At 42.9% G+C, this 15188-nt stretch overlaps 1 protein-coding gene across 1 annotated transcript; it reads right to left on the reverse strand.

Moving 5' to 3' along the window:
• Positions 1–7315: 7315 nt before the first annotated feature.
• LOC139434812 (forkhead box protein O3-like) lies at positions 7316–15114 on the reverse strand. The gene is made up of 4 exons (XM_071204765.1): positions 15058–15114; positions 14322–14412; positions 12074–12361; positions 7316–11712 (listed from the first exon to the last, which is right to left on the reverse strand). The coding sequence occupies exons 1-4, from the start codon at positions 15112–15114 to the stop codon at positions 10319–10321; spliced, it is 1830 nt and encodes a 609-aa protein (XP_071060866.1). The 3' UTR covers positions 7316–10318.
• Between the last annotated feature and the right edge of the window lie 74 nt (positions 15115–15188).

The raw sequence follows: 15188 nt of genomic DNA on the forward strand, positions 1-15188 counted from the left end.
AGTGTGTTAAGATGCCCAAATTCCTTCTCATTTCCCTCCCTCCTCTTCCTCCTGCTCCCGATCGCTCTGATCTCGCCTCAGATTAAACCTCTCGTTCCTCCGAGAAGACGAGGAACAGAGCGGCGTCTTTAGCCACATCTGATTATTAGTGCACCTTAAGTCTTTTTTTGTGCTGTTTTTTGTATTTTTTTAGGCTGATTTGTGTCTCTTTGGTAGTGATGGAAAGTAACTAAGCACATTTACTCCAATACTGTACAATTATGCTACGTTACACTTTTGTATTAGGTTAGTTGAAAGCAATAATATTAAGTTGAACTTCATATTTTCTATTTAAATGTTATATTATTGCTTTAACTAACCTAATACAGTTCTGTCAAATCTGTTGACATAATACATTTCATTATAGTCACTGTTTCAGATGTTTCACTGTAAAAAAAAGACTCACAGACTACAGAGACTGTCAATAGACAACATGACAACAAAACAAGAGACACAAAACACATCCAAACCAGACAAACATAAAAATAGCAAACACAAATTAATTGTTCTCTCTTTATAGTCCTATTGTGGTCATCTTGTGGGTATTTGTGGTCATTTTGTGTGTGTTTGTGGTCATCTTGTGTGTGGTCATTTTGTGTGTATTTGTGGTCATCTTGTGTGTGGTCATTTTGTGTGTATTTGTGGTCATTTTGTGGGTATTTGTGGTCATCTTGTGTGTGGTCATTTTGTGTGTATTTGTGGTCATCTTGTGTGTGGTCATTTTGTGTGTATTTGTGGTCATTTTGTGGGTATTTGTGGTCATCTTGTGTGTGGTCATTTTGTGTGTATTTGTGGTCCTCTTGTGTGTGTTTGTGGTCATTTTGTGTGTGTTTGTGGTCATTTTGTGTGTGGTCATTCTGTGTGTGTTTGTGGTCATTTTGTGTGTGTTTGTGGTCATTTTGTATGTGGTCATTCTGTGTGTGTTTGTGGTCATTTTGTCGGTATTTGTGGTCATTTTGTGTGTGTTTGTGGTCATCTTGTGTGTGTTTGTGGTCATTTTGTGTGTGTTTGTGGTCATCTTGTGTGTGTTTGTGGTCATCTTGTGTGTGGTCATTCTGTGTGTATTTGTGGTCATCTTGTGTGTATTTATGGTCATCTTGTGTGTATTTGTGGTCATTTTGTGTGTATTTGTGGTCATCTTGTGTGTGGTCATTTTGTGTGTGTTTGTGGTCATCTTGTGTGTGTTTGTGATCATCTTGGGTGTGGTCATTTTGTGTGTATTTGTGGTCATTTTTGTGTGTGTTTGTGGTCATTTTGTGTGTATTTGTGGTCATCTTGTGTGTGTTTGTGGTCATCTTGTGTGTGTTTGTAGTCATCTTGTGTGTATTTGTGGTCATCTTGTGTGTGGTCATTTTGTGTGTATTTGTGGTCATTTTGTGTGTGTTTGTGGTCATTTTGTGGGTATTTGTGGTCATTTGTGTGTGTTTGTGGTCATCTTGTGTGTGTTTGTGGTCATCTTGTGTGTGTTTGTGGTCATTTTGTGTGTGTTTGTGGTCATCTTGTGTGTATTTGTGGTCATCTTGTGTGTGGTCATTTTGTGTGTGTTTGTGGTCATCTTGTGTGTATTTGTGGTCATCTTGTGTGTGGTCATCTTGTGTGTATTTGTGGTCATTTTGTGTGTGTTTGTGGTCATTTTGTGTTTATTTGTGGTCATCTTGTGTGTGTTTGTGGTCATTTTGTGTTTATTTGTGGTCATCTTGTGTGTGTTTGTGGTCATTTTGTGGGTATTTGTGGTCATCTTGTGTGTGTTTGTGGTCATTTTGTGTGTATTTGTGGTCATCTTGTGTGTATTTGTGGTCATCTTGTGTGTGTTTGTGGTCATCTTGTGTGTGTTTGTGGTCATCTTGTGTGTGGTCATCTTGTGTGTGTTTGTCGTCATCTTGTGTGTATTTGTGGTCGTCTTGTGTGTGTTTGTGGTCATCTTGTGTGTATTTGTGGTCATCTTGTGTGTGTTTGTGGCAGGGGCGTTTTTGGGACTACAAATCAGTCCGGGACTCTCGACCGGCCCACTTCGGTACCGCAAGTAATTACCGCTAGTAAATTGTCAACGGGGACGGAGACGGGACGGGGGGGGTGCTAGTGACTTATCCGACCGGCCCACTTCAGTACCGGCCCATCGGGATTCGTCCCGAACGTCCCGATGGCCAGTCCGCCCCTGGTTTGTGGTCATGTTGTGTGTATTTGTGGTCATCGTGTGTGTATTTGTGGTCATGTTGTGTATTTGTGGTCATCTTGTGTGTATTTGTGGTCATTTTGTGTATTTGTGGTCCTTGTGTTCCTTTTTATTAGTTTTGAGTCTTTTTTTCCTCGCTGCAGCCGTTCTTTTTAGTCTTTTATGTTTTCTGTGTGGTCATTAAGTGTCGAACTGATTGCTTTTTTGCAGGTGAAGGCCGGTTCAGCATTTCATTCCTGCACTCGATGTTATGTTTACAAAAAAAACAAAATGGACAACGCATACGACAACATTGATGTTGTTAACATTAACTCCAAAGAAGCACTTCTTGACTCTGGTCTAGTGGCACAGATCACTGCTGAGGAGCTGAAGTGTGTTTCTGAAAAACTGTCCTCGTTAACTTCGTCCTCTTTTTGATTCGTTTCATTAATTCACCGTGCAGAGGATAGAGAACGTAATTAAGAGTTTGTTAAGATGCCCAAATTCCCTCTCATTTCCCTCCTGCTCCCGGTCGCTCTGATCTCGCCTCAGATTAAACCTCTCGTTCCTCCGAGAAGACGAGGAACCGAGCTTCGTCTCCAGCCCCATCTGATTATCTTAAAGAGTAATTAGCGAGCGTGACAATCTCGGCGTCGACACGATGGAGGATGGATTATTCTGGCTGGGGCCCCTCAGAAAGGCACAAGAAAGAGGTGTTGCATGTGTGTTAATTACCGGTGTCACTCACTCTTTATGTGTCTTTATGTGCTCGTTAATAATTACCGTTCATGTATGTATCAGTCAGCGAGTGGCTTCACAAACCACCGCCAGGCAACAATTATCCCCTCAGAAGCACGCCGCTCGGCGCGTACCGCGGGAGATTTGACACCAAATGCTAATTGATCTAGAAGTTGATTGTTACTTTACGGCGGGGGAGGACGACGGGTTGGAAAACAGATTTTTTTCCTGCATGGAAATGTGTCAGTTAGGATGAGAATATGTTTAATATATTATTAACAGTATTGCTTTCCCGCATGAAGACAAAGGAAATTAGCATAACACACATGTAGGCAAAGAAGGATTGAATATCGTCGTTTCAGCGCTGCATTGTTCCTCGCTATCATTGCTTAAAATAATTGATACATTAAGTGGTTTTAAATCAGAAGAGACTTATTGATAGAATGGTTCCAGGAGCTATTAAAAATGAATTAGTTGGAATGTGCACATGAGGAACAGCCTTAGGTAATTAGACGTCATTGGTTCCTTTGTAAGTGTTCGGGTATTATTGTCTGATTTGTGTTTTATGTCTCTTTGCAGTCCTTTCTGAGTCCTGTAGTTGTCTTGTGTCTCCTTTGTGGTCTGTAGTCCGTTTTTAGTTGTTTTGAGTCACTTTGTAGTCCTTTTTTAGTCTGTAGTTTTTTTTGTTCGTCTAATTGTAGTTGATTTGTGTCCCTTTGTAGTCATTTTGAGTTTTGTTTTGTTTTTACTTTCTCTTTGTAAGTTCTTTTGGGTCTTCTTGCGTTTGGTTTATGTTCCTTTGTAGTTATTTTGTGGTACTTTTGCGTCTCTTTGTAGTCATTATGAGACTGTGATTGTGTCTTTGCAGCTGGTTGCATCTCTTTTTTATCCTTTTGATGTCTCGTTGTAGACTTTTTGTGGTCATTTTGTGTAGTTTTGCTCCTTTCTGTAGGACCGCTAAGTCTCTTTTTGGAGCTGATATGTATATCTTAGTCATTTTGAGTGTTTTTGTGGTTGGTAAACATCTATTCCAGGGACATTTGCAGGTGAAGGCAGGGGGGGGTTACTTTATTCATCAAAAGTATACAAAATATAACATAAAGAATCCTTACGACAAAAAATATATTGTAAACATTAATGACAAATCTCTATAATTCTGTTATAGAGACTAAAAATACCTCAAAGTCCCCACCCTGCCTCGCAGATCACTGCTGAGGAATTAAACTGTGTTTCTGAACACATCTCCTAATTTCTTTCCATTCATTCATTTCATTAATTCGCTGAGGAAACAAAGCCACGGGTGAGCTAATCAACGGGTGTCCCAGTTCTTTGTATAATGTAATTTATCAGGCTTTATCAAAACGCTTTAGACAGAGATCTGCTGGTGTAAACTGCATTTGTCCGGTTATTCCCTTCCGGTCCGCAGCTGCTCATCTGTATGCCGTCTGTGTGGACTTACATGTGATAATTGTCGTAATCCTCTTGCAACGCCCTCTCTTTAATAGATCATCTGTCCGTGTAAAAAAGGAAAGTGCTACGATTTTAATGGGGGGCTTAATATACTGAAGGGACACGAGGACTTTTATTGGCATTTATGAAGACCTGACTATATAAAAAACTTCACACTGCATTACATGTCAGGCCCTCAAACGCCTCCATTGGACTCTTTTGTTTACGTCCAGAATATAGTGACATCACTTTGTCACAATACAGCTTCTATTGGCGCTCCAACACATTGTACGTGATAGGCTAAGGGACAGGACATCACTAAGCTGGTTGACCAATCACAACAGAGCCGGCCAGTTAACCAATCAGAGCAGACTGGGCTCTGGTTTCAGACGGAGGGTGAAAAGAGGTGCTGCAGCACAGGCAGTATGAGAAAAATAAAGAGCTTTTTGAACATTAAAGCATGAAGACATGTAGAGACACTACATACTGATATACACCTGAACATCAGCAGGAGAGGACTCTTTAAAGTAGAGACACTACATACTGATATACACCTGAGCATCAGCAGGAGAGGACTCTTTAAAGTAGAGACACTACATACTGATATACACCTGAACATCAGCAGGAGAGGACTCTTTAAAGTAGAGACACTACATACTGATATACACCTGAACATCAGCAGGAGAGGACTCTTTAAAGTAGAGACACTACATACTGATATACACCTGAACATCGGCAGGAGAGGACTCTTTAAAGTAGAGACACTACATACTGATATACACCTGAACATCAGCAGGAGAGGACTCTTTAAAGTAGAGACACGACATACTGATATACACCTGAACATCAGCAGGAGAGGACTCTTTAAAGTAGAGACACTACATACTGATATGCACCTGAACATCAGCAGGAGAGGACTCTTTAAAGTAGAGACACTACATACTGATATACACCTGAACATCAGAGGAGAGGACTCTTTAAAGTAGAGACACTACATACTGATATACACCTGAACATCAGCAGGAGAGGACTCTTTAAAGTAGAGACACTACATACTGATATACACCTGAACATCAGCAGGAGAGGACTCTTTAAAGTAGAGACACTACATACTGATATAGACCTGAACATCAGCAGGAGAGGACTCTTTAAAGTAGAGACACTACATACTGATATACACCTGAACATCAGCAGGAGAGGACTCTTTAAAGTAGAGACACTACATACAGATATACACCTGAACATCAGCAGGGAGGACTCTTTAAAGTAGATACACTAAATACTGATATACACCTGAACATCAGCAGGGAGGACTCTTTAAAGTAGATACACTAAATACTGATATACACCTGAACATCAGCAGGGAGGACTCTTTAAAGTAGATACACTAAATACTGATATACACCTGAACATCAGCAGAATATGTCCTTTAAAAAAACAACAACGACCTTTTTGAAGTATTGAACTACAACTTATTGTCATTTACAAATCATTAACCTGTGAAATGATTCTTTGAACTTGAGGCCACAATGTTAAAATGGAAGCTTTGTATTGTTCTTGATTTTATTATGTATTATAACATTGTTATCCTGCTAATCATCCCCACTTTTACAATGTTTTTAATGCAACTGTAAAATAACACAGTTACCTAGTTTTGATATCCTGATTAAGTAATCGTGTAATCCATTACTCCTTACCTGGTTTGACTTTGTCTTGCTCTCTGCAGGATCACACCACACAGCAGCAGAGGTGAGGGGGTGATGAGGACACAGCCATATATCTGTGTGTGTGTGTGTGTGTGTGTGTGTGTGTGTGTGTGTGTGTGTGTGTGTGTGTGTGTGTGTGTGTGTGTGTGTGTGTGTGTGTGTGTGTGTGTGTGTGTGTGTGTGTGTGTGTGTGAGGCACAGTATGGCGGTGCAGATGTAGTCGGTCCCTCAGTGAGGAAGACTCCGCTGGGACACACACACAGCTGTGGCATGGCATCGGGTTGCTAACGAGACTCATCACACAGGCGCTAGACGAGGCACACACACACACACACACACACACACACACACACACACACACACACACACACACACACACACACACACACACACACACACACACACACACACACACACACACACACACACACACACACACACACACACACACACTCCCAAAAATGAGGTGTGGTGTGCTAAACTCTCAATCATACACACTTTGATAAATCCACAGGGACATGGATACACCGAAAAACACATGCACCCTGTACACACACACACACACACACACACACACACACACACACACACACACACACACACACACACAACACACACACACACACACACACACACACACACACACACACACACACACACACACACACACACACACACACACACACACACACACACACACACACACACACACACACACACACGCACCCTTTATACACACATATGGTACACTTGTTCTCTGTAGAAACAGCAACACACACACTTTCATGTACACATGCAGATGCACCCCCCCCCCCCACACACACACACACACACTAATGATGTGTCCTGTGATGTATTTTCCTACTGATGTTATGAGCTCCTATGACTGCTGTGTGTGGGGAAACCTCGTAACTCCATATCGCAGATTTCATTATAATCCCCGCCAAAAACTCAAAGAAGAGAGACACAAAAGTGATATATATATATATATATATATATATTTGTATTGTTATTATTATTTGTATTATTTAGTTTATTCTTAATGTTTTGTTATTTTTCACTACAGCTTGTGGCTGTAATGAAAGTGTTTTATGAATAAAGTTTGATGGATTGATTATAACGTTAAGACTTAATCTACAGGAGATAAGATCTGACATTAATGCACATGTGATAACAGACACTCAGAAAAACGCACATGTTTTCTTATTTCTTTTTATTTTACGGTCACCAGATGAGCAGATACATCATTTTAGAAAAGAAATTTGCAAAAAAATTATAATACAATTTTCTCAATATAGATTATGTACAGAATGAAATGTGGTCAAAGTGAAATATCGTCCTGCCTCGAGAAGACAAAGCAGTGAGCGGCCCTGCGAAGACCCGTCTCCATAACCAATAAATATAAACTGTATATATATTATGTATGCTGCTCTCACCCAGGCGTGGAAAACACCAGGGTTACTTCTCAAACAATATTCCCTTAAATCATTTCTTGAACATCACACACACTCGCACACCCAACGAGAAGCTTGACACACAAGTGCACACAGGGCCAGAGAACAAATTACAGTGGGGTTTCACAACAATGGGCCATCTTAACTCGTGAAAAGGGAAGAAGAAAAGCAAAAGAAATGCGAATGGAAATACCCGCCATTGTCCTTGTTCAGGAGGGAGAAGTGGCTCTCTGGTCGGAGCCGGCTGAGTAGCACTTGACATTTTGGCCCGATTCAAACAGCCAATTCTACAGAAAGCTACCGAGCTGGAAAACCTCCCTCTAGCCTCAGAGGTCCTGCATGTAAACTCCCCCCCCCCCCTCGTTCAGACTCAGTGTATCTAATGGTGGGTTCCAGTTGTATACTGGAAGGTGGGAGTATCCCAGTCGGAACATTTCAAAAATAAATTGAAGAAATTCCTATTCCTGTACCGCTTCAAGGGCGACGCTCTGACGCTGCGTGGATGCTTTTGTCACGTGGAAGTGGTTACATCTAAACTGGGTTGGCGAAAACATAAGACGTTCGAAGGACACACGTAAAAAACGGACTTTAATTTAATGTATTATATCAACATATTTCAAATAACTGTAGTAGTTGAAAGCAATAACTAGAATGTTGTATTTTGCTGCATGTACCTTTTTTAAAGTTCTTAACAAATAATCTGAGGGAAATTTCTCGTTTTTTTCTAACTTGTAATGTGTCATTTCGTAAAGCACTTTGAGCCGCATGTGTTGTATGTAAAGTGCTATATAAATAAAGCTTTATTTATTTATAATAGAACATATTAACTTCAACCTAATATTATGCTTTCAACTAACCTCATACAGTTAAGTGAAATCTGTTGACATTTAATTAAAGTAAACGTTTCAGTTGTTTCTGCTTTACCTCGTTGCCGGGCATCACCTCTCAACAAAATCGCCCTCCTTGTTCTTGGATTAAGAATTATGACTTTGTACCTATGAGCGAATACAAACACTTGCATAAATCATCCGTCTTGTTTGGCGGTTAATTACTCTTGTTTACCCTCCGAGTAACCTCCAGGATGGGGCGGTGCGATAGGAGGGGAGCCTGGGAACAGGAGATAGCACCAAATAGTAATCTGCTGGTGCCGTGGAGTGAAAACGCACCGAGCAGGGCTTTGAACCTGGGTGTGAGCGCATTAGGCGAGGTTGACCGGGGTCTGAGGACGGCAGCTCCGTCAACATCCTGTTCTGACGGAAAGCTGTTCTGGGGTCAGCCGTTAAAGGAGCTGAGGAGTCGGCCAATCAGAGAGCGGCTCAGGGTGTACAGTGGGCTCTGATCGTTGCTTATTTCATTACGGGGAAAGCTACATAAATCCACAAAATGGAGAGGAAGAGGCGCAGAGGGAACATTTGCATTTCTCCTCTCCTATCATCTCTCCTCCACCAACCCCCTTTTGCAATCCCTCCCCCATTTAGTGCAGAGTGACTTTAATCATCACTTTCGCCAAAAACACATTAAGCCGGTGTGTCCGGAGTTGAAGAGGGAAAGAGGGGAGGGGGGAGGAGGGTTGGAAAAACACAAACTAGCGCATTAGATTTGCAATAGTGATGCATCACTCTGGCATTACTTTGGAGATTAAAGAAGGGGCGTTGTGGTTCATTGCAGCGGTGTTGATGGTTGCATGTTGTGTTGATGTATGACTGTCCTCTGGAAGAAGTCCGTGGAGCTCCCTTCCTAAGCATCTTCCCTTTAGTTCCCTCTTCTTCAGAAGAATCTCCTTTTTTCTTTATCCCTAAACCTCAAAGCCTTTACCCCCTAATCTGAGAGCACCTCCACATTGAAAGATATTTATGCAGCTGTTTGATCGTGTACTTGAGTCAAAAACAACACCTCCGTCGTAGTGGGAGATAATACCGTAAAGTGGATTGCATACATTAAACATAATCCAACACACAACGTGACTTTGCCCGGTCTTTGTGTTACTGCGTCTGTACGGAGAAAGGGATTGATGTAAAGTGCTTGAGAGCTTAGGACAGGCAGCGTCTATCGTTTTTCAAACCCAGTCGAGATAACCACGCCCACTGAAGCAGATATGGAAGGACATCACAGTTATGCATAGCTGATTAAATATGAGTTGATCTGTTAATATCAATTGACCCTGGATTTAAGAAAATTAACAAACAATGTAGCCTAATAGTTCGTCTTTTTGTTGTTTGATACATACTAATTTGAGTACATTTCCAATACTCTCAAAGGATAAAATATATTGCCTAAAACCGCGGTAAAAATGTTCAGCATGGCTTGCACTGGCACTGACTGCTAAACGACCAATATTGGTTTTTTCCCAAGCTAGTGTAAAGTTGATATTACTTCAGCATTGTTACCATGGGGACGTTCTCTTTATACATCCGTGACGCAGTCGCCCGGAGCTACGGAAATGCGGAAGTGGGCGTGGTTGAATCTCAACTGGGTCGGACAAACGATAAAAGTGGACAGGCAGGCCGGAGGACATTGGGCGGAAACCATTAAAAAAAACACAACGAAAACTAAAGGCAATCAAGAAATGGGAAGGTTTTAGGACTGGGTGCATTGGGGGCAGGTTCAATATGTAGACGTTATAAACAGAGTGGGAGGGAAGGGTGTACAGAGTCCCCGGGAAACAAAAGGACATATTTTGTTTTACAGTCTCAGAGAAATCACAGTCCAAGGGTACAGCCCGCCAGCATCCAGGCTTTCCGGTCATGTGTCTATCCAAAAAACAACCCTCGGGCGTGGGTTCACCCTGGCACCCAGCTCGGGTTGCTGTGTGCTGGTGGAGGGCATGCAAACGCCCCCAAACTCATCCCCATCCCCATGCCCATGCCCTGGGACAGAGAGCCGTCAAAGTTGAACTCCATGCTCTCTGCCGAGTCCATGAAGTCATTGAGCAGGATGGAGTCTACGTCACAGTCCAGACTATTCGCGACATTCTCCATCTCCAGGTTTGCGGCCATCCTAGCGTGGGAGTTGTGCTGATGGTACCCCGGATGGTGGTGATGGTAGTATCCGTGCCACGAGTCGGTCATACCCTGAAGGTGAGCTCCGGGGTAAGGCTGGTGACGGGGGTGAGGAGCGGATGCTAGGCGGCAGGGGTCCTGGGGAACATCCATGACTCCAGCGGGGTTTGGCGGCAAAGATGGCGATGTCGGGAGGTGTGGCCGGGGAGCGTAGAGGCTGGAGGTCTTGAGGCTGTAGGGCTGCAGGATGTCTGTGCTGACCCGTGGGGAGAGGGCCTGCGGGTGCATAGGATTCTGAGGGTTGTGCATGTGACTCTGACCGGATCGAGGGTTGTGATCGCTTACTTTGTTGTGTCCGTGCTCGTGACTGGGACCGTAGTCGTGTGCCGGGTGCGGCTTGTGGCTGTAGTCGAGACTGGCTTGGTGTTTGTGAGCCTGATTGTGGTTCTGACGGTGGGTTGTGTTCTGGTCATGGACCGAGCCGTTATGTAGACTGGGATTGAGAACGTGCTCCTGGCTGTGATTGTGGCTTCGACTCTGATTGTGCACGCCGTTGGTCCCTGGCGTCATCAGGGAGTGAGTTTCCCGGCCCAGCACTGCGTCTTTGCTGCAGTACGAAGGGCCTCCGGTCAACAGACTCTGCAGGGCGTTGTTCTCCGAGTAGCCCCTCATCGGGCGCTGGAAGTTGACTGGCTTGATCTCCTGGATGGTCTCCATGGGGGTGTGGTGCCGCAGCATTCCCATGGAAGGCTGTCCATACATGGGCGCGCAGAAGGAGCCCTCTGCTTTGGGCGCAAATGGGTATCCGTTGCATTTGATTTGCTGTGACTGGGGGTAGCCGCTCTCGTCCAGACTGATAGCTCCCGTCAGGTCCGTCAGTTGGGGTAACTCCACGTTCGGGCAGTGGCCCCCGGTGCCCAAAGCTGGAGATCGGGTGCTTGTTGGGCTGGGGTACAATCGAGGGGAGGCTGAACAGGTCAGTCCACCTTCCTCAGGTTCGTCCGCCTCTGCCTCGGCCAGGATCGGAGACAGGCAGCCGCTCAGAGTCGATGCAGAAGACGAGGTGCGGGAATGGAGGTCCGTCCAGGTGTCGTACTCCTCGCCCCCCATGCCCACACCGCCTTTCCCTGCCGGACTGCCGTGCTCCGGGGATCCTTGCATCGTGGGTCCAGCCCCTTGAAACAGAATCAGGATGGTTTCTATTACCAAGTAGGGTTACACATACAAGGAACTTTGGTGTAAATGGTGCTAAGTGCAAAAGTAGGAGCGAAAAATAATGCTATTATAAAAACTATTTTAGAGAATATTGTAAAAAAAATTTGATATATATAAATAATATTTACCCAAAATATAAATATTTAAAAAACTGAGTACCGTAAAATCAAATATGACAAATACTATGTTCAAAGTGGAGAACTTTGCAGGTGTGGAGCAGAAATGTGCAACATGTCCAAAGCGATTTGCAAGATTGAAAGAATTGAGAAGTACAAGATATTGTTGATACGATGTACATTAATGTGATGCATGTAGTTTTACCTTGTCCCCGTCCGATGCCGCCCTTCTTACGGCCCGCGCGGCCCTTCGTCTTCAGAAACCGGGGGCCGTTGTCGATAGACGCCGCCCGTCTTCTCGGTCCTTTCCCCATTTTACCGCCTTCTGGGTTCAGCATCCACCACGAACTCTTCCCCGTGCCTTCGTTCTGCACCCGGATGAAGCGACTGTGCAGGGAGAGGTTGTGTCTGATTGAATTCTGAAACAAGAACAAATCAGAATTGTGTTTATTGCGAGGTGCGGTTACCCACACAAGGAATTGGTATTTGGTGTCTGATGGATCCAACAAAACGTGAATATCGAATAGTTTATAGCTCCACAAGTTGCCTGTAAGAAGCGTTTTTCTTCGCTAAGAAATGGTTAAATTGTCTTCAGACGGTATCAAACCTAAATTCAATATTTTAGAATCAGAATCGGGTTGATTGCCAGGTACGTTTACACATTCAAGTGTTTTGCTTTGGTGTCTGATGGTGGAAACAGAAACAACATAAGAAAATAAGTCGTAAGGAAAGGTCAAAAATATAATAATTATATAATGAAGATACATTTTAAGCGAGGTAGGGATATCTAGATAAATGCAAAGTATATTCAGAGAGATGAACTAACTGACAGAATCAAAAATGAACAATATGTTGTTGACATGATGTGCAATAATGTAATGCATAGTGTGTGTGGGGTGGGTTAGTATCAGTGGGGTCAGACTGTGTCAATTGTATGTCTATTAAACACAGAAATAAGACAATAGAAATACAAGTTTCCTAATTTCAGTGATTTGACTTCCCCATAGTCAAATACCAATACCAAAAATCACCACAATTGATCAAGTGGTTACAATTCTGTGTTAAAACATTGTTTATCTTGAATAAATGGCGACCAATTTGTAATTTCAGGTGGCTCACATACTTATGGATATATAATAACTTGCTTTATATTTTGTTGTTGTTAATTTGTAAATTCAACATGTGTATTTTCTACTTTCTTGTTTATTTCTTTTAATTTGTATTGTACAATGCCATGTCTTTTTCTGCTGCTGCAACACAACATGTCCCACATTGGGATCAATAAAGTACTATCTTATATCTTAACTTAAGGCGTTTTTAAGAAAATGGGTGAAAGTAAAGGGGTGCATATGGACATTTCGGTGCATATATCCACTTTTAAAAGATTGTTACAGCTTTTTTCTGCAGCACTGAGCGGAAGGGAAGAATATATAATCATTAACACCCGAGGAACATTCAGGGCTAAATAATCATTTCTTCAGAAGTCATTTCAAATGATGAAACTTTCAGCGCCGCACACAGTGAGCGAGAGAAAAGACGGATGGAGAGAGAGAGAGAGGGAGACGGAGAGCAAATAGGGCGAGGGAGAGTGAAGGACCAATCGATACCTCCCCCCCCGACTAGCCTCTCCACACTGAGTCATAATATGGACATGGGTGCAGCCTCCACATCAAACCATCACCAAGGTTACAGAAATGAATCAACCCAATCACAGACAGCCTGTATCGATTGAAGGGCCTCCAAATATGAGAGTCTGAGATCCAGCCAGGGGAGGGAAGGGAGGGAGGGGGGAGATCTGGAGAGGCACCAGAGTGAAACAATAAAACCTGGAATAAGATCGAGGGAAAGTAATTGATGCCATTCAGAGCAAACTCAAGCCCCACCTTTTAAATGTGGCTTTAAACTGAATGTTATACTTATTTTTAAAATTATTGTATTCTCCATAGTTAATATTATGATAGTATAAGTTAAACTACCTATACTGTATACATGAATTCAATAAACCCCACCTTTCACAAGTCCAACAGTGAAGTGATACCCCTTTTGCATAGCATACTTTTCCTTTTGGGACTTCAAGTATTTTTTAATGTTAATACTTTTTCTCAAGTGCGATTTTGGATGCAGGACTTTCACTTGAAACGGAGTATTTTCGGACCGTAGAATGGCTGCATTGGAGTACTTCGTCCACCTCTGGTTGTGGGTGGGGGTGCAGAATGGAGAATATGGGGGGTTGAGTATTGGATAAGCCTCTCCAGACCCCTGTTTGAGTGTCTGAGTGACGGATGTTTGGTTAATCCAGAAGCATTTGAAGCCGCTGCCAACCTGGAGTGAGTTGATGAGATCTAAGCCTGCCTAAAGGAGAGCTTAGCCGGGATACACATCATCTCAGTCGGCCAAGTTAGACTCGGTACAGCATGTTCGTCCAAATCTCCCCTGCTCATGTCATTACTCACACTCTCTCCAGCTTTTTCCGCCTTCTCTTTTCGCCTTTTCCAGATCTTTAGGAGAATCAAACCTCTCTAGTCTCGTTGCCAGATTGTGCACCTGGAAATGAGTAACCCACATTTTTATGATATAAATATATAGTACGGGTCCTTAGCACATAGAAACTGCCGGAGGCCAACTTGCATATGTTTGGCAAATTGCACAATTAGCATAAATTGTGATAATTAGCATGATTAAGCTTATGCAGATAATAGCTACAAAATGGCTTGGCAGATTTGGACTGTTTTGGAGGGTTATTGAGGAAGCTGAATCCATTTCGGGCGGATTTTGACTAGTGTTGAGACCATTGGATATACAGTAGAGAGGACAAGAACACAAGTATTACTTCTACTGGGGACAATTTATTTAAAATAGATAAGAAATATGTCCAATCCAAATGATCCAGAGTCCCCTAAAACTACAAAATCAGCCCACAGAGAGTACACATATGGTTAATCTCTGGTTAAAACTGCCATTTCTGATCCTGAAAATGTCAGAAATGGACAGTTTCTATGTGCTGGAGACCCGTACTATACATTCCTAACACAAACATTGGGTCACTCAACATTTCTGGGTTCACAGTAAGCCTCTATGAGCTGACAAACATCCCCTTATATCCCTCACCCTCTTCCCCATGCGCCACAATCACACACTTTTCCTTTTCCCTCTCTGGAGATATCTATCTATTTCTGCCTGGTTTATTACCTGCACATAGCTCACAATCTCTGTCTCCTGATATCTGGAGCCATTCTCTATCTTCATTCACTCCCCGCCTCCTGTCCAATTGTCCTGCTCTCAGCCCCATTCATCTCCCTCTCTGAGTCCCGGCGTCTCTT

The sequence above is a fragment of the Pseudochaenichthys georgianus genome, chromosome 11, assembly GCF_902827115.2.
Source record: "Pseudochaenichthys georgianus chromosome 11, fPseGeo1.2, whole genome shotgun sequence".
NCBI lineage: Eukaryota > Metazoa > Chordata > Actinopteri > Perciformes > Channichthyidae > Pseudochaenichthys > Pseudochaenichthys georgianus.

What these genes read in the sequence shown, in the direction of transcription:
- LOC139434812 (XM_071204765.1), bottom strand. Translation starts at nt 15,114, where the DNA reads ATGAAGATAGAGAATGGCTCCAGATATCAGGAGACAGAGATTGTGAGC. An exon ending in AGATTGTGAGCTATGTGCAG is followed by an intron (nt 14,413 to 15,057) that starts GTAATAAACCAG and finishes ACTCATTTCCAG; the next exon opens with GTGCACAATCTGGCAACGAG. An exon ending in CGGCATCGGACGGGGACAAG is followed by an intron (nt 11,713 to 12,073) that starts GTAAAACTACAT and finishes TTCTGTTTCAAG; the next exon opens with GGGCTGGACCCACGATGCAA.